We start from the raw sequence: 27,873 nt of genomic DNA, 5'->3' as shown, positions 1-27,873 counted from the left end.
CAGGAAGGCAGTTCTTGGAGTTCACCGGAGGGTGGTGGCGACTGGTTCTTATCCTTGCCTGACTTGGATAAAGGACTGCTCTAAACACTGATCGAGGCCTTTTGTGCCATGGTACTTCTCGTGATTTGCCTCGTACCTTAGTGTCTTGCAGTTGTGTGTTTCTCCAAGTATTACTCTACTGCGTCGTTATGCCAGAGAGAGATAGAGAGAGATGCCATGGTTACAATGGGAGTTGTACAACATTATTACCAGAGAATGTATATTTTTAATGACTCAAATCTTGATTAAATAAGTGGATACCTAACTGTAAACAATAGAGGCAGAAGATTATTAAGGTAAGACCTCTACAAAAAGTAATTATTAAAATGGGCCTATCTAAAGCTGAGGCATTTTTCAAAAGTGAAGAGGAGCTGGAGATAATATATCCAGCAGAAATTTAATCTGCCAAAGACAAGAAAAAGATGAAAGAAATGATCCTGAGAGAGAACCCAGAGATACTGTTATCTGACTACAGTGGACCAGAAAACAACAGAGTCCGGTGTAACCTGCTCTTCTTTACCGAACACCCATCATCCTGGCACACCGTCCTCTGCTCCGCCATGACATGTATGAGGAAAGGAGGCATCAGCAAAGGTAGACGACGACACAAAGCTGACTGTGAACCTTTATCACAATGGCACAGTCATGGTCCAGGGACCAGAAACCAGCCTCAATGAATTCCAGAGGAACTTCAGAAATCTTAAACAGGGGGTTCAGAAGATTAAGAAAGATCCTGAAGTAAAGAGCCAGGCAGAAGATGAGGCAGTTACCATCACTGACCCCAGCTCAAGAACACATGGGCACACCAGCACTCCTGCGTCTCCCAAGATAAAGGCTTTGAGAGATAACATCGCTGAGCTGGAGCAGGACTTCTTCCTGTTTAAAGAGGAAACTAACAACAACCTTCATCAGCTCCTGAACCTGACCAGTGTGCAACAACTTCAACAACTCTGCTCTGCTGTAAGACACCTGGAGGAGGACAATCAAGAGCTGCGGCAGGAGCTGAGGAGGGTGAGAGAGGAACTGACCAGAAGAGAACAACACGGCCACACTCTGGAGAGACGGCTGGAGGAGACCAGGACCCAGCTACACACAATACAACAGCAGCAGTGCGTCAGCACACAACCCCACAGCACCTCCACGACCACAACTCAACACCAGAGGTGTGTCGGCTCACAAACACCCAGCACCTCCACAAACTCAGCTCAACAGCAGCGTGTCAGCACACAGTCTCAGAGCTCCTTCACCCCTGCCACCCGTCAGTCTCCTCAAGCCCATCAGAGCCTCAAGAGGAAAGACATATTCATCCACCGAATACAACATCATCATCCACGAGCAACAGCAGAGTACAGGAGAGAAAAGACAACATCGTCATCCTCTGCGACTCCAACGGCCATCATCTTGACCCCAGACGACTGTTTCCGGGGAGATCGGTGAAGAAGTTCTGGTGTCCCACCTCACACTCTGCTTTAAGACTGCTGCAAGAGGGTGCATTGGGTCACACATTATTATTCACACCGGAACAAACGACCTCAGCACCAGAAGGGTGGACGTCACAAAAGCCCTGACCAGCGTGGTGAGAACAGCTAGCAGGATCTACCCCAGAGCCAAAGTCATCATCTCGAGTCTTCTACCTCGCAGAGACGTGCCACAAAGGATCATCAACAACATCAACGTGGAGATAGCTAACATCTGTGCCCCAATACCGAATGTCCACATAGCCAACCATCAGCAAATCACACATCAGCATCTCTACGACCATATCCACATCCACCGAGAGGGCATGAGACTGTTTGCAAAACCCAAGGCATCGACCCTGAACAGCCCTCAGAAGACACATCCGGACCGGGAGGAGAGAGCTGGGCAGCTTCCCGGCAGCGACGCCGCTGTACCGGCACGACGAGGTACATCAGACTCCACTGACCTCATCCAGATCAAAAACATGCTGAAAATTATATGTGATAATCTATTAACTTAAGCACACGATGGGTCTATAATCAAGAATGATCATTATTTCTTAATGACTTGTTATTTGTTTACTTATTAACTTATTTGTTTTGCTTATTTACTTGTTTATTTTTAAATGTAACATTTGTAAAATGGATCCACTCACTGTATTTCTCTATATTTAGACTCCAAATCCTACACCCCTCCAAACTACAGAGAGCTGCGTATCCCGTCAATCAAACAGCCTAATGTTAAAAACACAAGAGATTCAGGAGGAATCATAGTTTGGTTCAAAGACCATCTGTGGCAGTATATTCAGCCTGTGAAAAAAGGAAAAACACATATTTGGATAAAACTTAAAAAAGAGATTTTGTGTTTAGATGAGGACCTGTACCTATGTGCCACATATATCCCCCCACGTGAGTCGTAAACAGTAAACAGACACGGAAAACAGGTCCTGCAGCTCTGCAAAAGCCTGGGTCTATACATAGTTAACGGCAGAATAAAGGGTGATTCTCTGGGTCGACTCACCTACTGCTCCTGTCTGGGCAGCAGCACAGATTACGCCATTACAGATCTAGACCAAAGCAAAATCAACTATTTCACAGTGATGCCACAGCTACCGTTATCAGACCACAGCCACATAGTCCTCAGTCTGAACACGTCAGTGAATCTTCTGCCATCTTCAGAGCAGAAGGTCAAACTGTACCCCCTCCCCTCCACATTTATATGGAGTAAAGACAGTCCTGCCCAGTACGAAGCCGAGCTCCACAGCACTCATGAGGAGAACATGATGGACTCATTTCTACTGACTTCATTTGGTGAATAGAAGAAAATGATCAATTTAGCAACAGAACAATTAACTTCAATTTTCTCTACAGTAGTCAGAAAAGCCCTGAGAAAAAGAAAACATTACAGATGTAAAAAAGAAATCGCTAAAGCTGGTTGGTTTGATAAAGAATGCCAAAAACTAAGAAAAGAATTACGATCATTATCAAATAAAAAACACAGAGACCCTGCAAACCAACAAACACGAGCCACATATCAACAAACCCTTAAGATATACAAGTCACTGCTGATACAGAAAAAAGCTGATCACATGAAGATGAAGCTCAACAAGATCGAGGAGGCAGTCGATCAATTATTTTTGGGAATTATGGAATAATTTAGATAAATCCAGAGAAGCTAAACACATTCCCATCCACGACCCAAACATCTGGACTGAACATTTCGGAAAACTCTTTTCACAAAATGAACCAACCCTTACCCAAAAACATCTGACCTCTGAACTACACGACCTAGAATTCACCATTAAAGAGCAGCTAAACCATCTAGACAAACCCATAGCATTAAATGAACTAATAGACAAAATGAAATCCCTAAAAATAAAAATCCTGTGGCTTGGATGGAATATCTAACGAGATGCTGAAACACAGCAGCTCCAAATTGAAAGATGCTATTCTGAAATTATTCAATCTCGCACTAAAATCAGGACACTTTCCCGAAATCTGGAAAGAAAATCTAATAACTCCAATTTTTAAACAAGGTGAGAAGTATGACCCAAACAATTATAGAGGCATCACAGTCAGCAGCAACCTCGGAAAACTATTCTGCTCGATTATTAATGACAGATTAGTTCAGTTCATTCAAGAACACACAATTATAAACAACTGTCAAATTGGATTTATGCCTAAACAGAGAACATCAGATCACATTTACACACTCCACACACTCATACAAAAATACGTTACGCAGACAAAACAAGGACAAATATTTGGTTGCTTCACTGATTTCCAAAAAGCCTTCGATTCGGTGTGGCACGATGGACTTTTCCTAAAACTTATCCAGAGTGGAATAGGAGGAAGGACATATGACATCATAAAGGACATATACAACGGGAACAAATGCTGTGTCAAAATCAACGACAAACGAACGGATTATTTCAGTCAAACGAAAGGAGTCCATCAAGGCTGCAGCCTCAGCCCGACTCTATTTAATATCTATATTAATGAACTGGCATCAGCACTTGATAAGTCCTCTGGTCCTGGTCTGACCCTCGAGGGCAGAGAAATCAAATACCTCCTGTATGCAGACGATCTTCTGCTCTTGTCTCCTCATGAAGAGGGGCTGCACCAAAGCCTCTCCATTCTGGAACAGTACAGTAACGATTGGGCCTTACCGATAAACATGGAGAAGTCAAAAATCATGATCTTTCAGAAAAAGCCTGGCGTACACATAACACATTAATACGCTTCTATTATTCAAATCCGTTAAAGGATTGTTAGGCTGCATTAATTAGATCAACCGGAACCGGGACACTCCCCATAACACACGATGTACTCGTTACATCGTAAGTTGAATGGCATCTACGCTAATATTAGTCTGTTTCTTTCTTACTCTGTTTCTCAGTCCGTATCCGATCAGATGGTGGATCAGCACCAAGAGGTGATGTCTACAGCCCTGATCGTCAGCGGAGACCAGCACACCCAGATGACCCCCAGAGATATATCCCTAGATATATCAACCAAAAATAACTAAATAACTAAAATATAATAAAATACCTAACTACATAATACTACTATTGTTAGAAATTGCAACAAAATTAAAATAGAAATATAAACTTTTGAACTGCGGGTTTCGTCTGGTCAGAGGAGAACTGGCCCCCGACTGAGCCTGGTTTCTCCCAAGGTTTTTTTCTCCATTCTGTCTCGGAGGGAGTTTTGGTTCCTTGCCGCTGTCGCCTCTGGCTTGCTCAGTCAGGGACACTTAATTTCTAGCGATTATCGCCGATTTGATTGCACAGATACTATTTAAACTAAACTGAGCTAGACAATGACATCTCTGAATTCAATAATGAAATGCCTTTAACTGAAAATTGAGTGTTTAATCTTGTCATTATACATTACTAACAATCTACTAATAATCCAATTTGATATTGTTAAGTGCTTTGACACAATCTGTGTTGTTAAAAGCGCTATATAAATAAAGGTGACTTGACTTGACTTTTTAAATGTATCTACATGCATGTTTTTGTTGCATCTGTTCTAGATTCAATGTAAACACTACGCTTTGGCAATACATTGTAACAATTGTCATGCCAATTAAGCGAAGAGAGAGAGAGAGAGAGAGTTATTTTCTGACTTCATCGCTGGTACTGAAGGAGGCGCTGTGACGATCTTTAGTTCACCCGTAAAACCACTGAAGAAAGAAGGTTGGAGCGCTCCGGTATGTTATTAACGTGTTTTATTTGATGAATGCGTTTTAACTAGGTATGTGCATGCTGTTTTTCTGCCTTTAGCGTTTCAGCGACTTCAAATAAAGGTTTTCTTCGCCTTTTCTCATCGCTTATGAAAATTAATCATGGTTTTACTACGTTAACCATTATTTAACTGAGGTATTTGTATTAAAACTGCAGTAACCACAAATTTGCCATTGTTATATTACAGTGGACTTGTTCAAAAATTATATTTGTAATAAAGCCATAATTACTAGATTAGCACATTGTTTAATTTTCAGTCCTGGACACTCTTTAAAAAAGCTTAGAAATGGGCAGAAATCTTAAAATATCGTGCTTAGTTTACGACTTTGGGTTTGATCAGTCCATCATAAATGCGTCTTTAATAATCATGATGTGTTTGTGTTCAGATGTTGATCATGAAAGCGCAGGTGGATGTGATCTGCTGTAAATCAGTAGGAACTGATCTGTCCATGCTGGATATTGAGGATTTCATCACAGAAATCTGTCGGCTGAAGAAAGAGGTGGCGTCACTGGAGGCAAAGCTGAGAGAAAGAGGAGACAAACTGAACAGAGAGGTTTCAACAGCTCTTCATTTCATCTTTAGCTGCTAATATGGACTGCTTGTTATGTGAATTAATGTCTTATTTTGAATCATGCTATTACTAAATATATGACTGATTGTGTTTGTCAGGATGTGGAGAAGGTTTCAGTGCGTGTGGCTGATGGGACAGAAGCTCAGGATTCAGTCTGGAGCGTCAGAGATCAGAGATCCAGAGACACACAGGACTCAGAGCTCAGCCTCACTTTACTCTGTTATACTGACGCTCAGGATCATGAATCCACTGATCAAACCTCTGACTGTAACGCTGGAGAACAGCAGATGCTGCAGACGCCGCTGAAGATGTGCTCCGTCAAACTGGTGGACTGCAGGAACCTGATCGAGAGCAGAGCAGAAGAAACCACCGCAGAGGAACAACAACAGAGTCACGAGGAAGAGGATGAAGATCAGAATGAGGATGAGGATGAATATGAGAATAATGGGAATGATGATGACTATGATGAAGATTTCATTCCTCCAGGTTTGTTTCATCCTTTTATGACCTTTTGTTGTTTGTCATGACACTTGAATGTGAGCAGTGTCTCTTCAGGATCAGGATGATATTGGCTGTTGGTCTCTGATGGTCTGATCAGGTTTGAGATATTTGGAAGCTTAATGGCAAATTATAGAATTTTTCTATCTCTGTTGAGATTTTGATCTAGAATGTGTTTTTTAATTGAGCCAGATTTGCTGTGTCTGTTTTTAAGGCTGCACGATTTGGCCAAAAATTTCAAATTTCAACTATTATAAATTATAAAATCATGAAAGAAATACATTGAGATTAAAATAATACTATTATACTGTAAAATTGCATTATACATATGGTGAAATGGGTGGCGAATCTTTAATTTCCATAAATGTGTCAATGCATGGTTTATTTAATTAACTTTTTTCAATTGGATAACTGCACTAAACCATATCATATATCTTTTTTAATTAATTGTTCACAGCGACAAAAAGGGGCTGGCAGAAATTCTAAAATTTTAGAAAAAAATTTATTTAAAAGCATACATTAGATCATTTAAAATGTACACAGGATGTTCATGTTGATTTTATTTAATTAAAAATGACCATTTTTTTTTACAATAGATAAGACTGAATGTACCTGAAAATGTCAAATGGTGTAACTGCCAAAGAATGAGAAATATTTTATCCACCTAGATAGCAAGAAAGCTTACTTATAGAAATAAATACTTCATTTTAAAATATCACACGAAAATAATTTTATTTGATTTATCTCTAAATGTAAATTGTAATGCATTTTTGCAATATTTGGAGGGCCACTGAAAACACCTCTGTTTTCTAAATAATCTTTGACCAATTATGTATGAAATATTAAAAACCATGTTATTATATTGAAATAGAGTATTAAATTTTATTCTACATTAATTTCCCTGTATATAATTATATTTTTATGAAAAATACTGGTTATGTTAATTGACACAAACCAGTTACACCACCTGACCATGATGCTTCTACAGCCAAAGGTTATTGTTTGTTGAAGAAATTGACACTGAAAATCAATGCATGACTGCATGACTGTTCAGCTGAAATGTTTTTTTTTTCCTTCAATGCTGAAAAAAAAAAATCATCATAGTGATGAACTGTGAACTTGTCTCGTATTGTAATTACAGTTAAGAAACAATATCTGACAAGAAAACAGTGAACTCGTGTCTCGTATTGTAATTTTAATATTTCGCTGTAAAACACATAACTACACCTTTAAACAATTAAGCATCTGTAATTCACACTTATTTCGATTGTGAGGGAAAGACTTTCTGGCTCAGAGATCCAACCAGAGATCTTCTTGCTGTGCGGAGACATCATTTCCCGCTCAGCCACAGACATTAAATACAGGTACAAAAATATACAGGTACAGAACTCTGTTTGGAGAGATGCTGAAATGTACAACATACACAGCAAAATCCTCAGTGAACACTGCACACTGTGTTAAAAGAAACACTATAGTAGTGTTGAAGTTCACGAGATGAATGATCAAATTAAATGATCATATAACTGATGATTAAGCATTTGGTAAAATCAGCTGCGTCAAACACATTAAATCTCTGAAGATCTCAGCAGAGGATGATTAAACAACTCCACAAACAGCATCACCAGCTTCACTCATTACTAACCAGACTGACGTTATTTCTGTCAGATTTCTACAGAAGCTCTTACGGAGTATTAATAGTGGTTTAGATGTTGATGTTTATTTCCCCAAGTAAGTCACCATTGTGGTGGGAAGTGTTTGCTTTAGTTGGGATCTTGGTCCTCAGCTTCTTTTTTTTTGGTTGCTGTAGTTGTGTGTTTGTAAAGCTTGGTTGTTGTGGTGAAAAAAGCCAAGATAGAATGAGAGCAGATACTATCTCTCTATCTTGATGGTGATGACAAAGACATAATAAAACGATTGTCTAACAATTTTAACATTTCATCAGTAGTTGTAATGGTGTTTTGTTTTTAATGTTATAGTCACATGTCCTGAAGGTGGGTAAAATGCATGTGCACGAAATGCTAATCATGCGGCCACACACAGAATCACCGCAGTGGTTACAATCAAAACCAAAAAGTTTTACAGGATGTGGAATTAGAAGCGAGTTTTGTACTATGAAGCCACCCATCATGCATTGCGCAACATGAAGCTTTTTGGTTTTGATTGTCACAGTTGTTGTGATTCATATGCAAAATCTTGATGTCTGTCTTCAGGATGTGTGCTAATTTTCATGCTATTAGTGCCGATACTGCAGCTTCAGAAGGTTGGTGACTATGAATGTCAAAGGTGAACAAAAATAAAATCAAAACACTATTACAACTACTGATGAAATTCTAAAGTTATTAGATGCTTATTTTGCTGCAAATTCGTCATCGCCATCAAGATAGAGCGATTGCATCTGATCTCATTTTGTCTTGGCTTTCTTTGCCACAACAACTATGCTTTACAAACACACAACTACAGCAGCCAAAAAAAGCTAACCTAAGGAGTATGAGGACCAAGATCCCAACTAAAGCAAACACTGCCCACCACAATGGTGACTTACTTGGTGAAATAAACATCAACATCTAAACCACTATTAATACTCAGTAAGAGCTTCTGTAGAAATCTGACAGAAATAAAGTCAGTCTGGTTAGTAATGAGTGAAGCTGGTGATGCTGTTTGTGGAGTTGTTTAATCATCCTCTGCTGAGATCTTCAGAGATTTAATGTGTTTGACGCAGGTGATTTTACCAAATGCTTAATCATCAGTTATATGATCATTTAATTTGATCATTCATCTCGTGAACTTCAACTCTACTTTAGTGTTTCCTTTAACACTGTGTGCAGTGTTCAGTGAGGATTTTGCTGTGTATGTTGTACATTTCAGCATCTATCTAAAGAGTATACCTGTATTTAATGTTCGTGGCTGAGTGCAGCATCAGTGGCTCAGTGGGAAATGATGTCTCCTCACAGCAAGATGATCTCTGGTTCGAGTCCCAGCTGAGCCAGGAAGTCTTTCCCTCACAATCTAAAGAAGTGTGAATTACAGATGCTTAATTGTCTAAAGGTGTGATTGTGTGTTTTACTGCCTATTGATGATTCCGTGGCTGAGTTTTTTATGGCTCAGTTTTGGGGTTTCTGGTTAAAGACTGGTCTTTATGTGGTTCAGTTCAGGGCTGGGTATGATTTATTATTTGGCTGAGATTTGGCCCAGTTATGGCTCATGTGTGGCTCATGTCTGTATCCCAGATCTGGGCCACACAAGGGCCGTAATTCTTTGCTGCATGTGGGCCGAGTGTAACTGCGTGTTTGGCCCAGAGCTGGGCCAGATGACAATTGCTATGTGGGATGCTAGTCCCGCGAGAACCAAGTTTTGTTTACAGCAAAGGAAAACCATTCTCCTCTTGGCTTATATTGAAATCCTTTGACATTTTTCTTTACAAATCCTCATTTTGTACTTCTAATTCGCGACTGTGTTTTGTTTTGCTCTCTCTGATTGTATTCGTCTGAAAGAAGAAAGTCATATACACCTTGGATGGCTTGAAGGTGAGTAAATCAGGTGTTAATTTTCATTTTTGGGTGAACTGTCCCTTTAAATTTTTAAATGAATGGAATAGAAATATGCATTAGAGCTAAACAGTTCAAAAACACTAATGTTGTGCAACATAATTATTTTATCCTAGACTTACACAGAGCTTTAACAATAAAGTTGTAGATAAAGCACCACTTTCTCAAAAAATCTGCATCATAAACTAATGATATTTGACTAAATTGGCCCCTAACACAAAGGCTTATACTTGACACTTCGATTTAAAATCTAATTTGACAGGCGTTATCATGGACAATACATGGCCAGTGGTTAGTACATGGCCTTGGTGGGAATATTTCAAATGTATTTTTTAAAGTTAATACTCATTTTTATAATAATGATGAATTATCAATGTATTCCTAAGGTCATACCATTTGACATGCATACCTAAGAATACCTGACCATACCCTAAAATGATATAATATAACCCTCTGTGATATAATTTCCTGTCGCATGATCGTCTTGCAAAATATTAAGAAAATGGCTCCTTAAATGGTGGTTACACCATCTTGACACTTGAGGAATTTGACTTGACTCACATGATTCCCCAAATTAATTATCATATTCAGAACAAGGTGTTCCATTTACTTTTATTTACTACTAAATAGTACTACTGTAAGGTTATGCCAAACTAGCTGATCTGGTGTTTTTTTTTTTTGAGAATTTCACCTTTTTTAAAACAAGATCAATTATTTACAAAGTTTTTATGGTTACACCACATTGACATTTTTGCAATCATCCCCCAAATATTCTCTCAAAATGAATTAAAACCAGAAATTTTAGACTTGGTCCTCAAAAAAGAGAATGTATGCAAGTAATTTGCACATTTATTTTGAAATTTTAACCCTTTTAAATTTAATTAAACCATATGGACACAAAAATATTAGCATCACGTCATTGACCTATAGACAGATATTACATCACTTCTGTATGTTTCCTGAGTGACACACAAACTCTTCTCAAATATATTTTAAAACCCAGAATTTATAACCATTTTGTTCATTTCAGATGACAAAGGCTGTTCATCTGACGGAGAAACAGCCTTAACATCAAAAGAGCAGCTGACGGTCAAGAGTTTTCCTTGTGCCACCTGTGGAAAAACACTGAGTTCACAGGGTCATTTAGCGAGACACGAGAGAAAACACACAGAACAGAAAGACTTCAGCTGCAGGAGATGCAACATCAGCTTTCCTACCGCAGAAGAGAGGAGACTTCATTCAAAAGAGCACAGCGTGAAGAAGGAGTTTCACTGTGAACACTGTGGGAAGGTTTTTTTCATTCATTATAGTCTAAAAGTTCACTTGAAGACACACGGTGGAAAGTCTTTCCACTGCAGTGAATGTGACAAGTATTTCAGCACCAAAACAAACCTTGATGTTCATAAGCGAATCCACACGGGAGAAAAACCGTACAAGTGTCCTCACTGCGAGAAGAGCTTCAGCCAGGGACCTCATCTGAAGAAACATGTGCGTGTTCACACCAATGAGAGGCCGTACCAGTGCAGTGAATGTGGAAAAACCTTTAAAAACTCAAGCTCTCTAAAGTCACACCAAAGTATCCACTCAGGTGAGAAACCGTTTCAGTGCAAATACTGCGAGAAACGATTCCGTAAACGATCTACTCTGAACTGTCACGAGAGGACTCACACCGGAGAGAAACCGTATCTGTGCTCCTACTGTGGGAAGAGCTTTTCTGATCAGGGTTCTTTTGTATCTCATAAGCGAGTCCACACTGGAGAAAAACCATATCACTGCAGCATCTGTGGGAAGAGTTTCAGTAAACATAGTTCTTTACAAAACCACAAGAGGACTCATAGCGGAGAAAGACCTTTCAAGTGCTCACAATGTGACAAGACGTTTGCTCGGTCAGACATCCTCAAGGTCCATCAGCGAGTTCATACAGGAGAGAAACCTTACTCCTGCTCCATCTGCGGCGAGAGATTCGCTTATTTAGGTAGTTTTCAGACCCACCAGAACAAACACGCTAAAGAACAAACTGCTCCAGAATCATCAGAGTGACTTTCATAAATCGGCTCATCCTGAAACTGTACGTTGAGCTCTTACTGCCAGTAGGGGGCAGTGAACTTTTTTAATGCGGTGGATGGAACCAAACACTGTATATAAAGTCATGTTTGACAGAGTAGAGCAATGATTTTATGTTGAACCAGACAGAACTATTAAAAATCCTCAAAGCAAAATACTACAATAATATGAGCGCCTGGATTTCATAAGGCTGTTAATTATGTTTTATGTGGTGAAATGCGTGAAGGAGAGTCACTGGCAAATACACTTTGTTTTCATTGCTGCTGGATGGGTTTCTTTTAATCAAGAAAGAACCATATGGTTTATTATTAATTATCGATTTCATCACTGTTCTTCCAGAGCATTTATGCCACCATGTCAGGTAAGATATTTACTTGGTAGAAACCAATCCTCTGGGTGGAAAAGTTTGGGGGTTTTGTGGCAAGTACTTAAACATCACTGTAATGTCAAATAGAATTAAAGATCAGATAGAATTAAATCAGAATCAGAAAGAGGTTTATTGCCAAGTATGCTTGCACATACAAGGAATTTGTTTTAGTGACATAAGCTTCCAGTACACAGAGACGAGAACACACAGACAATAAAAATAAGATGAGTAAAAAATACACATGTAAATAGACAAAAATTGAAAAGTAAATAAATTGTATGTACAGTTGTGCTATCGATGGTAGAATAGAATAGAATGAGATGCAGGGATATGTTAGGATGGAGGTGGTAACAAATAAATATAAAGTTACTGCACATTGTATTGCGTAATGTGGGGAACGTTTAACTGTTCACAAGGCAGATTGCCTGGGGGAAGAAACTGTTCTTGTGCCTGGATGTCCTGGTATTTAAGTGTATTTTTATGGGATATTTGGAATGATGACCACGCAAAACTGTCACAGCTTCTTTTAGCAGTTTTTTTAATGCTGCCACAGCATGACTAGAAATGACTGTTATTTCCTTTAATTTGCATTAGACTGTCAAAGTCCATTTCAACTAAAGTTTGTTCACTCTGCCATGTTTGCAAAGTCTCTGAGCTAATATTTCAGGCATCCAATAAGGTTTGATTTGCTGCATCTGAAATCGCATACTGAGTAGGAAGTGCATTTTAATTTGAATTAGCTTAGTGACTGAAAAGTATGTTCTATTTTAAAATGAATAAGGGTAGTATGAATGAAATTTGGATGTACTACATCTGCCATGATGTCATGTGACCTACCAGAGTCAGTTGTGTCACTTCAAATCCATTCATAAATCTGCTCCGGTGGCACATGGGACAGTAAAGTGTCTATGGAGGCACACTTCAGAATCAAGGTGGAAGTGGAGGTGGCTGCATCTGAAATTGCATGCTTCCCTATTGTATACTACGTGAAAAACGAGACAAAACAAGGATGTCCGATTTAAAAAGGTATAGGCAAAAAAAAAAAAAAAATATCCTGATGATGACCTGTTATTTCCGGCGAGATTCTGAGGTGTCTATATGATGGACATTATAGTGTCCCATGCCACATTTGATTGCATTTCGCTTTTTAATAATTTCCCATTCATAATTGAATGAATTTGTTTTGGGTTTTTTTAAACTTTAAATACATCAGTTTATACGTTTCAAATCGTGTCTTTTGGGCTGTGTAAGCTGACCATGCACACTGAAATGAAATGTGCATTTTTTATTTTAAGTGCAGATAGAATATCTAGCAACACGCTGACTAGACAGATTAGCACTTCTCTCACTGTACTGAAGGAGGCGCTGTGACGCGCTTAGTTCACCGGTAAAACCACCGAAGAAAGAAAGACGGTTGGAGCTCAGTCTCGGTACGTGTTTTAACTGTTTATGTGATTGTTGATTTGCTGTCTTTAGTGTGTTAATGAGCTTAAATAAAGCGTTCGTTAGCCAAATCTAGTTTAGAAAAGTTAACCTATACGTTTTACTACAGTAACCATAGTTTAATTTAGATGTTTATAATAAAACCGCATTAGGCTAAAAAATTGTGCTTAGCCTAAAGTGTCCAGCATACTACAACAGTTAACCACATAACTATTGTAGTATGCAGGGCACTTTTGAAGGCCTAAAATCGATTAAATCTCAGTCATTGTATATAGTTTATTAAATCCAGCTAAATTGAAGTGTTAGATATTAATATAATGTTGTATAGCTGATACTCGACAATGAACCTAAACAAATAAGTCTAAACAAATACATTTTTATCTGAAATTAATGTTTCTGAATATTCTTGAGAAGTTAATTTTCTTTATTCAGTTCTGTGTAGTTCTGCTCTGATTTTTAGTTTGATCAGTTCATTATAAATATTGTATAATACATATTATTATATAAATCTTGTAATAATCATGATGTGTTTGTGTTCAGATGTTGATCATGAAAGCGCAGGTGGATGTGATCTGCTGTAAATCAGTAGGAACTGATCTGTCCATGCTGGATATTGAGGATTTCATCACAGAAATCTGTCGGCTGAAGAAAGAGGTGGCGTCACTGGAGGCAAAGCTGAGAGAAAGAGGAGACAAACTGAACAGAGAGGTTTGAATGGCTCTTCATTTCATCCTTCAACTTAATCACTGTCAGTCTGGCCAGTAAAAATGTGTATAGGTTCTATTAAAGGGATAGTTCACACACACAAAAAAAAAAAATTATGTCAATAATTACTGACCCTCATGTCGTTCCAAACCCATGAGACCTTCATTCATAAATTAACAAAATCTTTTTGATGAAATCTGAGAGCTTTCTGTCCCTCAAAAGACAGAAACGCAACTGAAACGTTCCCAGGCTCAGAAACATAGGAAGGACATTGTTAAAACCATCCATTTGCCATCAGGGGTTCAACTGTAATTTTATGAAGCTACAAGAATACTTTTTGTGCACTAAGAAAACAAAAAGAAGGCAGCAGTAGTGTACAACAGGACTAAAGACACCTTTGATGTTATTTTAATCTAACCCACTAGACGGCACAAAAACGTGGCGTAGCACTTTCCAAAACATCCTCTTTTCAAGATGCAAAAAGATCATATTTGTCTGATCTTTGAAGCAATCGCGCGCAACAGTGCAAAGTTGATTCTGTGCTTACTTGATCTAATATTTTATGTTTTTTCAAATCTTGTAGATTTAAGTAGCAAATGAGAATCGATAAAATCTAGGGCTGCAACTAACGATTATTTTAATAATCGATTAATCTGTCGATTATTTTTTCGATTAATCGATGAATCGGATTTTAAAAAAAAGAAAAAAGAAAAGCATTCATTTCCAACCCTTTATTCAAAAACAGAACTAAAATCTTTAGAAAGTGCACCAACATGTTGCTCCTTGAACATCCCTGAGCTGTTATAATAATAATAAAATAAAATAAAAATGGACTAACACAAAAAACATACACATGTATGCTTTACATCTGCCAAATATATAGACTTTTTGGGGGTGCAAAAAATTAAATAATTTAACAACACTGCGTCGTTAGCGTTGGTATTGTATCAGACACTTGCACTTAACATTATATGAAAATCAAGCTCAAATGGAGTTAACAATGTTTTTGACCAGAGAATGACGGAGATGGAGTGTTTTGTTTGTCATTAGAACGGCTGTAACTGTTATCTGAAGCAGCAAGTGCATTATGCTTTCATCAACTTTTACAGGTTATATAACTTTGATTGTAGCTATATGGGCGCTTAGTTTTTTCTTGTTGTTTAATACACTTGGCCAAAATCTCAAATTAAGCGCTTATGCACATAATGCACAGGATATTTAAAACGTATATAGACAGCAAATAACTAATTCTTCTCCACTCTTCAAACACACAAAAACATTATCCTTTACTGACATAGTGTTTGAGTAAAGAAAACGCTGTACTATTCAAACACCAATTATTTATTCACCCTTGCATTGCGAAAAGCAGAGATCTCATCTTCTCCAGGCTGTGCGCGTCGCGTCAATCTGAACGGAGGCGGGGTGAAGTTACGAGGTCTCGCTGAGAGCTCGATGATCCGATGGCGTTACAGTTTTACTGACAAGTTATTTTAATGCTTATCATTGGTTTACTATTTTAAAACTCTCTGATTTAAAATAATAAAAACGAATTATAAGCGACTCAAGTTGGATAATTTTTCACAGCACCTGACTGGGCTAGGGTATGGCAACTGCATACTCTGCCATACATAAACGCCGCCCCTGCTCCCACACCTTGGATGACTTGGGTCGCACGGATTTCTCTGCCTCCGCCATGTATCTTTCCTCTACCTCCGCTCGTTTTTTTTTTTTTTTTTTTACTTTTTTTTTTATGAGGCGCCAAACTCTGCTACCATCCGTGCGAGAGAGACCGAGTGTGTTCACTCCGCTCACGCTCAACTAAAGTTTTTTTTTTTTAAATAATCAAACGTCTCGCGTCGCGCGACTGTGAATCGATTATGAAATTCGTTGCCAACGCTTTTAGTAATCGATTTTATCGATTTAATCGATTCGTTGTTGCAGCCCTAATAAAATCAAAGCATACATTTTGAGACAAAGGTCTTCTTAATGATTTTCAGTTTTGTTTACGATAATTAAAGCAGCAGTTTTTAAATAACGAAAGAATATGTAAAAGTATGGTATTTGGGGTAAAAAGCACCCCCGCTCTTGGGGTGAAAGGCACATAATTAACATGATAATTAATACATGGCTGACTTTTCCATTTGTTGACATGACATGGTTAGTTTTAGATGGTAAATATCATATATTATGCGTGTCCATATTAGAGATAATCACCATGTTTAGAATGAAACCATCATATTTAAAAACATGATATTAGTCATATCATATAATAAAATATCATTTGTTGTTACTACTGTAGATAAATTAATCGTTTGATAAGGTTTGACCCCAACTTCTTCCCGTCATCGCAGCGCGGAAGGTCATCTATCATTGTGTGATGAGGGTACAGCGAATTAGTGTTGCCAGGGTAACGGCACAAGTGGGCTACTTTGAAATTACAGAGCCGTGGGTTGCGTTTTTTTTGGGCTACTTTTATAATGTACCGCGGCCGCCCAAATTGTATATAAACAAATAAAAATAAAAATAGATCCTTTTACTAATGTGTGTACTATACTTGGAATGTATACCTGGCAACGTAAGAACGGAGAGGCGGTAACATCACAAACAACGTGAGTTTCAGCAGAGCATACATGTTATGGCTTTACACAGCAGAAATAAACATGACGACAGCCACTATAGATTACATAAGATAATAAACACACGATTACGATAGATATGGTCTGTATGTGATTTTCTTGAGTGAATGTGTACATCTGATGTTAATTTGTGCAGCGATATAAAAGGCTATAAATAGCATATTTTAACAACAGTAAACGACCAAATTCCACATGTGATCGTAAAAGGAAGTTATTACAAACACTCGATGGTGGTTTGAAGTGAGTTCTGAGTAAAAGTGTACTATTAATCTCATAAATTGTCTCATGAAGCATGATCAAGTCAAGTCAAGTCAAGTTGAGCTTTATTGTCACTCCGCTACATGCGGGGCATACAGTGGAACGAAATGTCGTGCCTCACAGGACCACGGTGCTACATAAATACAGGCATACAGCAATGAAGTAAAACAATATAAACCTATACACAACTATCCTACTGATAGATTTGACTATAAATATGCTATATATAAATTTTAAAAAATTTACCTATACATAAACTAAAAGATACAAACTATACGAGTGCTTCAGATAAATACTGTACATGTGCGAAGAGAACATTGTGAGTCAGCATCTGGCTGGGAACAGTGCAGGATGATTTGTAGTGCATGAGCATGTAAACATACGTATATTACTTTTTTTGTAAGTAATATAGTCTTTTTGTGGGATTTGTATACACAGCAGTGTGTGTGAAAAGTGACTAGTGCGCATAGAGGGGGAGAGTGTGCTACTACAGGTGGTTTGTACAGGCCCACTCACCTGTGTGTAGCACACTTCGATTGCACAAAAAAAGTTCCATAAGTTTCAGATGGTCCATGTTTCAGGAGGTAGGGGGTTTGTATGGGGGTTCAGAGGTGATTTGAGTTCAGGGCTCTCACAGCCTGGGGGAAAAAGCTGTTGAGCAGTCTGGCAGAGCGGGCTCTGATGCTCCGGTACCGTCTTCCTGATGGTAGAAGCTGGAAGAGACTGTGGGAGGGGTGTGTGGAGTCCTTCATGATACTCTTGACTTTGCTGGAGCATCGTGTGAGGAAAATGTCCAGGATGGAGGGGAGATGCTAATGTTAGCTCTAATGCAGCTGCAGAACAGGTCCAATTCTTCCTTATAATGCATTTTGTCATAATACTTCACGTAAGTTCGCAAGAAATGTTTTGTTGTATTTATTTAGAAACACTTTTGATAATAGTTGGGTAGATGTATACTGGGATTGAAGCGATGTGGCTTGGTAAACGTTTTATTGCCAGTTTAAAGGCTGATAATGGCTGAATAAAAACAAAAGATAATAAGGATTATGTATCATACCTGGCGGAAGTATGAAAGGTTCTGTTTCCTTAAACTAGTTTGTCATGCATTTCTTTATTTCAACACATTTACAGGTAAATCCTAGTATTTTAAATTTGCGATTAATCATGATCCATGTCCATGACTGTGATTAACGCGATTACATTTTTTAATCGATTGACAGCACTAATTATCATTTTAATTCAGATTATTAAATGGATGCCACCTTATTGGGACAGTATAAGCTATCCCTACCCTAACCTTACCCGATACTTTATTTTCAACTTTTCGATTCCTTCATTTTTATTGAAAACTAAATTTCCGATGTGATATGAGATTTGAAAAGGGAGAAATAAAAGTTAGACAAAAGGCGGATTCGAACTTGTGTCAATCATGTCAAAAATGACCACAGCATGCACTTTACAATGGTCGCCACTGGAGCATAGGCGAAATCCTGGGGGGGACAGGACCCCCTAAAAATATGATTAAAAACCACGCTGTGTATTGTAAATAACAATGCTTTATACTTTAAATAATTGTGTAAGTAGTAAAATAACACAAAGGGGCAAAAATGCATTTTAAGTCTCCCCCTCCCTTGCCTCACAGTGCTTTGGTCCAAATGCCTGCTTTCCTCTTTTACATCACCTACACAAACACAAGTCCGGTGAGAGAGAATAAAGTCAATAGTTGTGAAACTCCAGTAAGTAAGGCTGTCAAGGCTATTTTATTCACTTAGTGAATGCACTTAGTGTAAATAGACCCTTTTTGCGCCGACATCACGATTACGTCACCGCGCTAGCTGGAGGCAAAACAAAGGGAGAACTGGAGGCTGCCTATTCAAACCAGCGCAGATTCGGCTGCATAAGGAGCTTAAAATATCATCTTGTTGTGATGTTGGATGCAAAAATCGACGTAGTACAGGCTCCAATTTTAAATTTTAAATACCTGCTGCTGCTGCCACTGCCAGACAAAAAAACTGACTACATCTGTGGTTAAACGAGATAAAATGAGCGGACTGGACAGAAACGATCGTCAAAAATGCTCGCTTTTGCAGCACACACTTCTTAATCAAAAGGTTAAATAAAGTATTGTCTTTTGTTGTTATGGATTATGGTTTGTGTTACGTGTCTAAAGATTTCTTATGCATCTCACAACTATGAAATAATGTCTGTGTGCATGTGTGTAAAACAACAAACTGACGATTTATATGCTTAATCATCTGTAATTGTTGTGATTAATAGTGGCTGGACTTTCTAAGAACTTAGTAAGAAATAATAATCAAATACAGAAAGTTCAAAATTAATTTCTGGAATTTTTATTTCTAGAAACTATTCACATCTTCCTTTAAATGTACTGTATGTAAAGTATTGTAAACTTAACTTGCATAATTTACAGGATGTATATACTTTAAAATAACTATTTGACCATGATACATACATCTTCAAATAATATATCATCACATTGAATGTTTAACTTACTTTTTGTATTTTGGACCAGTTCACTCTCACGTAACGTTAGCTGTAAAAATAGCCTGCTGAAGTTGAAATATATGTACATCTTCATGACTAGATAGACACAGGTGAGTCTCTCTTTACTACTCATTAGGTTTCTCTAACGTTATATGCGACGCGAGTCACTCAATCGGAGGTAAAATCATCCATCCATGAGCAGAGGGTCGGCCAATCTGACTTTGTCTGTTAAAGTTAAGTTATTTAAATAACAATCATGGTCCTGCACAGTGAGTGACCTTACATATGCAGGTCAAATCGGATTTTCTCCAGCCATTGACCGCGTTTATATGCGCACGAATATTGCGATTATTTCCAATAATCAGAGTAAGGACTTAATCGCATTTTGATATTTACATGTCAAGAGCAAAGATCTTACTCCCGTTTACATGCAATTTCCATTATTCGTATTATTCGCTAAGAATTGTGGTTAATTTTTTTACTGCCATTATTCACATACCCCACTGGACAGCACAAATGATGGACTCAGAAAGAGCAGTGTTGGTCGCTGTTTTAAGTTTATTTACGTCTAATGCATAATTATTTTGTATGGCTGTATTGCACGCTTTTCGGCGCCATAGAAATGTGATGGAATTTGTTTGCTTACGCTGCCGTCGCGTTCTGCTCTGGATGAAGGTAAGGAACAGAGACTGCTGGCAGCTTGTTGTGTTTTCCTCAGAATGCGATGCTTTCTTCCCCTCCATCGTTTCTAATCTCCGTATTATTACAGGTGCGTGTCACGTTATTCATATATGTCACAAGAGCATGCGCACTTTGGTCAGAGCGGCAATACTGTGATTAAGGTGTTTACATGCCTGTATATTCCGATTAAAATCGGCGTACGCCACCTATGTTAATACGATTATGCTTGCTGCGATTATGAGCTTAATCGCATTATTTAGATCGAAGTATTGCGTTTACATGAGGTAAAGCATAATCGCAATATCGCCAAAATCTCATTATAATCGCATTAAGAGGGTCCATGTAAATGCACTTATTGTTAAAAAAACAAGGTAAAGAAACTTCATAGCTAGCGTTAGTGAGGCGGTCAGGGGAATCTTTCTGCCTCCACCTAAGCCCCGCCCACAAAAAAAGTCACAATGTTTACTAACAGAAAAAGAGTCTATAGACACTCCTCAAAAATAATGACTTTATTCAGCAATGTCGTCTCTTCCGTGTCAGTCGTCGACGTGTCCATGAGAGTACCATGCACAGTCCATGTGTGTGATGCTGCTGATGTGCTGCGCCTTGTTTACAAGATGAGGAAGATGCAAGCTGCATGCAAGCATTGATTGTGCTTTGCATCTTGGTGAAGTATTTAATGGTGCTAAAGTGTGCATTTCCCAGATGCCTGAATCGTGAGAAACCAGTGAGAGTACGTAAAAGTGCATTACCAACAACAACAACAGATGAGAGACTTACCTTTCACACTTTGTATATAAATGATTCAGAGCAAGTAAACGATTCAGAGCGACTGAAGCTATGGCTGCTGGCTGTTGAGTGGGATGTTAATTTACTGCTTCGATACGTCAAGCAAATGAGGTTGTGCAGTGAACAATTTTCACTAGACGACTTCAAACCAGATCAAGGAAAGATATGACGATTTCTGAAACTTACAAAACACAGAGGTATGTGTGGAAGCAGCATGGGGAGATCGTTGAAGGTGTTCAGCCACTCTGAATCATCAGCTCCTGCATCAGCAGAATCACACCCATTTGAACGGAAGGGAATTATTTTTGTTTTAGCACAACAAAAAGTATTCTCATAGCATTGTAATAATTACGGTTCAACCACTGATACCACATGGACTGTTTAACTGATGTCCTTACTATGTTGCTGGGCCTGGGAAATTTTCAGTTGTATTGCTGTCTATGCAGGATTTCATCAAAAATATCTTAATTTCTTTTCCAAAATGAACGAAGGTCTTACGGGTTTGGAACGACATGAGTAATTAATTTCATTCTTGGGTGAAGTATCCCTTTATGGTTCAAAGTTGATTCATGAGTGTCAGATTCAACTGATATATGATTCTGTATTGATGAGCTGATTGTGTTTGTCAGGATGTGGAGAAGGTTTCAGTGCGTGTGGCTGATGGGACAGAAGCTCAGGATTCAGTCTGGAGCGTCAGAGATCAGAGATCCAGAGACACACAGGACTCAGAGCTCAGCCTCACTTTACTCTGTTATACTGACGCTCAGGATCATGAATCCACTGATCAAACCTCTGACTGTAACGCTGGAGAACAGCAGATGCTGCAGACGCCGCTGAAGATGTGCTCCGTCAAACTGGTGGACTGCAGGAACCTGATCGAGAGCAGAGCAGAAGAAACCACCGCAGAGGAACAACAACAGAGTCACGAGGAAGAGCAGGAGGAGGATGATTATTATTATGATGAGAATAACTGGAATGATGATGATGAAGATGAAGATTTCATTCCTCCAGGTTTGTTTCTTGCTTTTATGACACTTGAATATGAGCAGAGTCTCTTCAGGATGGTCTGATCAGGTTTGAGTAAAGATTTTCTGAGATATTTGGGAACATAATGGCAAATGATAGTATTTTTATTATTTTTCCTCTCTGTTGAGGTTTTGATCTAGAATTTGTTTTTTAAGAGTCACAGATTTGCTGTGTCTGTTATTAAGGCTGCACAATTTGACCAAAAATCAAATTTCAATTATTTTTGTCATGATAAAATTATAGTTAAATTATACAATCATAAAAGAAATACATTTTGATTGCAATAATGCTATTATACTGCAAAATTACATTATAAATATAGTGAAATGGGTGGTGAATGTTGCATTTCCAAACTCACTTTATCAATATGTCTATGTGTGAGTTTATTTACTTAACTTGCAGAGATTCACACAAACTCTTTTCAAGTATATTTTAAAACCCAGAATTTATAACCATTTTGTTCATTTCAGATGACAAAGGCAGTTCATCTTCTGATGGAGAAACAGCCTTAACATCAAAAGAGAATCTGACGGTCAAAGGTTTTCCTTGTGCCACCTGTGGAAAAACACTGAGTTCACAGGGTCATTTAGCGAGACACGAGATAAAACACACAGAACAGAAAGACTTCACCTGCAGGAGATGCAACATCAGCTTTCCTACCGCAGAAGAGAGGAGACTTCATTCAAAAGAGCACAGCGTGAAGAGGAGTTTAACTGTGAACACTGTGAGAAGGTTTTTTTCACCACTGCTCAGAATATGAAAATTCATATAAAGACACACAAAGAAAAGTCTTTCCACTGCAGTGAATGTGACAAGTATTTCAGCACCAAAGCAAATCTTGATGCTCATAAGCGAATCCACACGGGAGAAAGACCGTACAAGTGCCCTCACTGTGAGAAGAGTTATAACCACGGATCTCATCTGAAGAAACATGTGCGTGTTCACACCAATGAGAGGCCGTACCAGTGCAGTGAATGTGGAAAAACCTTCACAGACTCAAGCTGTCTGAAGTCACACCAGAAAATCCACTCAGGTGAGAAACCGTTTCAGTGCAAATACTGCGACAAACGATTCCGTCACAAATCCTACCTGAACTGTCACGAGAGGACTCACACCGGAGAGAAACCGTATCTGTGCTCCTACTGCGGGAAGAGCTTTTCAAATCCATCTCATTTTATATTTCATAAGCGAGTCCACACTGGAGAAAAACCGTATCACTGCAGCGTCTGTGGGAAGAGTTTCAGTAAACATAGTACATTACAAAACCACAAGAGGACTCATAGCGGAGAAAGACCTTTCAAATGCTCACAATGTGATAAGACGTTTGCTCGATCAGACGTCCTGAAGGTCCATCAGCGAGTTCATACAGGAGAGAAACCTTACTCCTGCTCCATCTGCGGCGAGAGATTCGCTTATTTAGGTAGTTTTCAGACCCACCAGAACAAACACGCTAAAGAACAAACTGCTCCAGAATCATCAGAGTGACTTTCATCAGTCAATCTGGAAAAAACTGAAACTGTTCATTGAGCTCTTGCTGCCAGTAGGGAGCAGTGAGCTTTCATGTGGTGGATTGAACCGAATGTTGTATATAAAGTCATGTTTGACAGAGTAGAGCAGACCTGGGCATTTGGCCCTTTGCCTATCCTTGACCGGCATGAGGTAATTTGTGAATCGTGAATTAAAAGTCAATCGTAGATAGGCCTAGGTGTAATTACGCAATGCAACGGCACTGCAAACCAATTCAAATACAAATATTTCCTGATTATTGTAATCTGTATGAAGGTTGCATTTCTCTCTAAAGTACTCTGGAGATGAGAGAGAATTAATAAACAATTAAAATATCTCATTTTCTCCAACACATTCATAATCATTAGGCGACTTTTGCCTGTGCTTGTTGGCAACCTTTATACTTGTGCTTCAGCATGGAATTGAAGCTCATTGGATTATTAGCTTTAATATAAACATGCAATTAGTTAATAATGACTTAAATGAATGACTAGTTAAGTTGTTGGGGGCAGCCCTATTAAATACCAGCTAGACGTCTTTGTTAAAGTTTTTAAAGTAATTTAGCTACGCGTTTCCATTGTTGGATAAATTCCGCTTTCAGAACTGTCACGTCCGTCATGGAGAGATGTCCATCCGTGATATTGATTTTTCCACTGAAACACAAAAACATAACAAGTATGTAGGCTATATTTTATGTTGTGAATAGCCAACCCTTTCCATTCGGCAGATATTGTTGCTTCTGGGCTGTGCATTGTAAATCACAGAAAGTCTACAATAAGGCATACGTTGTCTCCCAAAACATTTTCCACTGATACTTTACTTATGTCTGGACTCTATTTTCAGCGGTTTAGAAAAATATAAAGAGATGGTCCAATATAGCTATTGGTAATGAATACATCTAATGTGTGTTTCAGGTTTTGACTGCTAATGTCACGTCTATAATCTTTGAAATACTTGATTTTTTTGTTCAAAATTTTGATGGTAGTTTTTGAAACACTGCAAAAACAAATCACATTTTCAAAGCTGTTTTTGTTAATGTTCATTAGCTAGTGGTATAATTGTGCTCCACATTTTCATTGTATGATTGTAATGTTCCATTTATAGAGAGATATAAAATATATTGGGCAGAACTTAGTTATGTGTATTGGTCCGGCCCTCTGCAACTGCCCAAATTTCTCATGTAGCCCCTTGGGAAAATTAATTGCCCACCCCTGGAGTAGAGCAATGGTTATATGTTAAACCAGACAGAACTATAAAAAATCCTCAAAATAAAATACTATAATAATATGAGCACCTGGATTTCATAAGGCTGTTATTCATGTTTTATGTGGTGAAATGGTGTAAAGAATGAGAGAGTCACTGGCTATTGCACTCTGTTTTTTCATTGCTGGGAGGGATTCATTTAATCAAGAAAGAGCCTTAATTATCCATTCCATCACTGTTCTTGCAGAGCATTTATGCCACCAAGGTAAGTTATTTACAGGATAGATTTAAAAAAATTGTTTTGTGGCAGCTACTTTAACTTCACTGTAATGCCAGATAGAATTAAAGCATATGTTTATGGGATATTTGGAGTATTGTCCTCATGTGAACACAAAAACTGTCACAGTTTCTTTTAGCAGTATTTTAATATTGCCACATGGCTAGAAATGACTGTTATTTACTTTAACTTGCATTACAGAGCCAAAGTCCATTTAAAGGAAGGTTTGTTTACTCTGCCATCTTTGCAAAGTCTTCAGGCATCCAAGGCTAACTGTGCATCTGAAATCACATGCTGAGTAGGTAGTACATTTGATATTGAACCAGCGTAGCGACTGTTAGAAAAAGTATATTACATTATGAATGGATGGTATGAATGAAATTTGGATGTACTACATTTACCAAGTTGTTACTGTCATGTGAGTAAGATACTTAAATGTATCTTACAGAAGTGATCAGATAGTGCTACATCCTTAATAACAATGGGATCAAATGTTTAGACCTCTACTGATGAGTAAATCTAGAGTGTGTCCACTAGGGCTGCACGATATATCGCATGCGATATTTAATGCGCATCTTGTCAGTAAAGCCGGTTCTGTAATCAGCGGTACGTGAACAACGGCTCTGTGTAGTAAATGCTGCTCCATGTGAAATCACGCACGTGTTGGAAATTACCGCTGATTACAAAACCGGCTTTACTGACAAGATGCGCATTAAATATCGCATGCGATATATCGTGCAGCCCTAGTGTCCACGATTGTGTGTGGGTTCTGACCAAATGACACTTGCTTGCATTGATAAACGTCTTTAAATAGAGCAGCTACACCTCCACCTCTCCTAACAGTCCTGCAGACACTCATGACAGTAAAGTTAGGAGGGGCTGTTTCATTGAGGACTGTTGCACTGCAGCTGTCTTCTAGCCACGTTTCATTTAGAAACATAAAATGAAAAATGCCCTGGCGTTGTGGCAGCAGTCGGAGAGCTCTCACAGGAGGAGGTCTTTGGTCGTTGTGGTGCTCGCCGTTTTTTTAGTTGATATCTGGGGGCTTGCAGCGAAAGAGTGGGAGAGTTTGGTCCCAGCATACACCAGTTCCTCCATTTTCTGCGAGAAGCTTAGAAGTGGAGATGCTGGAGAGAGGGATAGTGTGTCTGGCGAGCAGGGCTCTGGCTCTGGTGTTTCCGGTGGCTGTGATATGTTGTCCTGGCTTCCCTGGCTGTTTTCCAGAAAGTCATCCTTGGGTGCTGAGTGTTGGAGCTGATGTAGTACGTCACAATCTGTTTGTGATGAGCTGTGTGGGCAGGGCTCAGCCAGGATAGTTTCCATGAGCAGAGTTTGTTTTGGCTGCGTGGCGTTATCAGTGTCCTTGTGGGATGTGTCAACCGCATGATGACTCGGAAGCTGATATGAAGTCCTGTGGTCACTCATATTCTGTCCAGGTGTGTGTGTGCCATTGAGGCCGAGTGGATTGGCACACACCACTGAAGGATGACGGAGGGAGAAATAGATATTGTCCTTTAGCACTCTCGCACCAAGTTTGTTTGGGTGGAAGCCATCCAGTTTAAACAGTTGTCTATGGCTCCAGAGAATATTGAAGTTGACTCCTTTTGTACTGCAGGTTCTTTGTAGCCATGTATTCAGCCCAAGCAGCCGTGAAAACATGTTAGTTCCCCTTGCTGGGAGTGGTCCACTGATGAACGACTGAACTTCAAGTCTTTGAAGTGTTTCAAAGAGTTCACTGAAATCCTTCTTAAGCAGTTCTGACTGCTCTTTCCGAATATCGTTCTTCCCCACATGGATGATGATTCGATTTGCAGTCTTGTGCTTCATCAAAATGTTCCAAAGTTCCTTTTTCACATCAGAGATGGATGCTTGAGGAAAGCAGCATGTAGTTGTAGTCCTGCTACTGATGTTTTTGATAATAGTCACCCACTATCAGAGAGCCCAGGACTCTGCAGGCTTAATTAGCAGGTATTTCACACTTGTTCATGCACACACCATGACTATCAAAACTGTGTCATTCATTGATACATACTTTACGATAATCCGACTATTAAAAAAAAATTACAAAAACAATAATGCACTTACCTTCATGTCGCACTTTAACTTCACGAAACACTTCCTCTAGAGCTGTGTGAAGTACATATTGTAGAACATAATACAGAATGTTGCACAGTCAAAACTAATTCAGTCCAGCAGCTTTCAAGGATATCGCAATTTGGACGTTTAAAAGATAATTACAGGATTGTATAAATATAGAGATAGATATAGATTTTGATTAATTTATGAAACTGTGCTCTGATTTCGGAGTTTCAGTGATATTATAGCCTTTGTGTCATCTCCGTTTTGAGAGTTCAGTCACTCTTTATTGTGTAATTTATAGCTATTTAGGTGTTGTGATCACTTGAATATACAGTTATACATTCAAAATCTGATTGGTTATAGCGCTAAAAACCCATCACTCATGAATCATCATGTCTGTCTGGTGGTCCCTAGTGATTGGCTATAAGTGTGGCTGTCGACATCAACATCAGCCGCCTCTACAGTGCGAGTGCG

The 27,873-nt window shown here is 38.7% G+C and overlaps 1 protein-coding gene across 1 annotated transcript; it reads left to right on the top strand.

The window, feature by feature from the left end:
- Positions 1-3: 3 nt before the first annotated feature.
- LOC131536314 (zinc finger protein 658B-like) lies at positions 4-25,130 on the top strand. Its single transcript, XM_058769165.1, has 11 exons — positions 4-1,943; positions 2,172-5,211; positions 5,632-5,799; positions 5,916-6,303; positions 9,807-9,839; positions 10,891-11,896; positions 12,264-12,285; positions 14,275-14,442; positions 21,938-22,319; positions 22,805-22,873; positions 22,915-25,130. Exons 3-11 carry the CDS (start codon positions 5,632-5,634, stop codon positions 23,817-23,819), a joined length of 3,141 nt encoding a protein of 1,046 aa, XP_058625148.1. The 5' UTR covers positions 4-1,943; positions 2,172-5,211; the 3' UTR covers positions 23,820-25,130.
- Positions 25,131-27,873: the final 2,743 nt, after the last annotated feature.

Source organism: Onychostoma macrolepis, chromosome 01 (assembly GCF_012432095.1).
Source record: "Onychostoma macrolepis isolate SWU-2019 chromosome 01, ASM1243209v1, whole genome shotgun sequence".
NCBI classification, from domain to species: Eukaryota; Metazoa; Chordata; class Actinopteri; order Cypriniformes; family Cyprinidae; genus Onychostoma; species Onychostoma macrolepis.
This window is presented reverse-complemented; position numbering and strand designations above follow the sequence as displayed.

Excerpts from the sequence above, each read along its gene's own strand:
- LOC131536314 (XM_058769165.1), top strand. The coding sequence starts at position 5,632 with ATGTTGATCATGAAAGCGCAGGTGGATGTGATCTGCTGTAAATCAGTA. Across the intron at positions 5,800-5,915 it reads GAGACAAACTGAACAGAGAG|GATGTGGAGAAGGTTTCAGT; the intron begins GTTTCAACAGCT and ends TGTGTTTGTCAG. Across the intron at positions 9,840-10,890 it reads ACACCTTGGATGGCTTGAAG|ATGACAAAGGCTGTTCATCT; the intron begins GTGAGTAAATCA and ends TGTTCATTTCAG.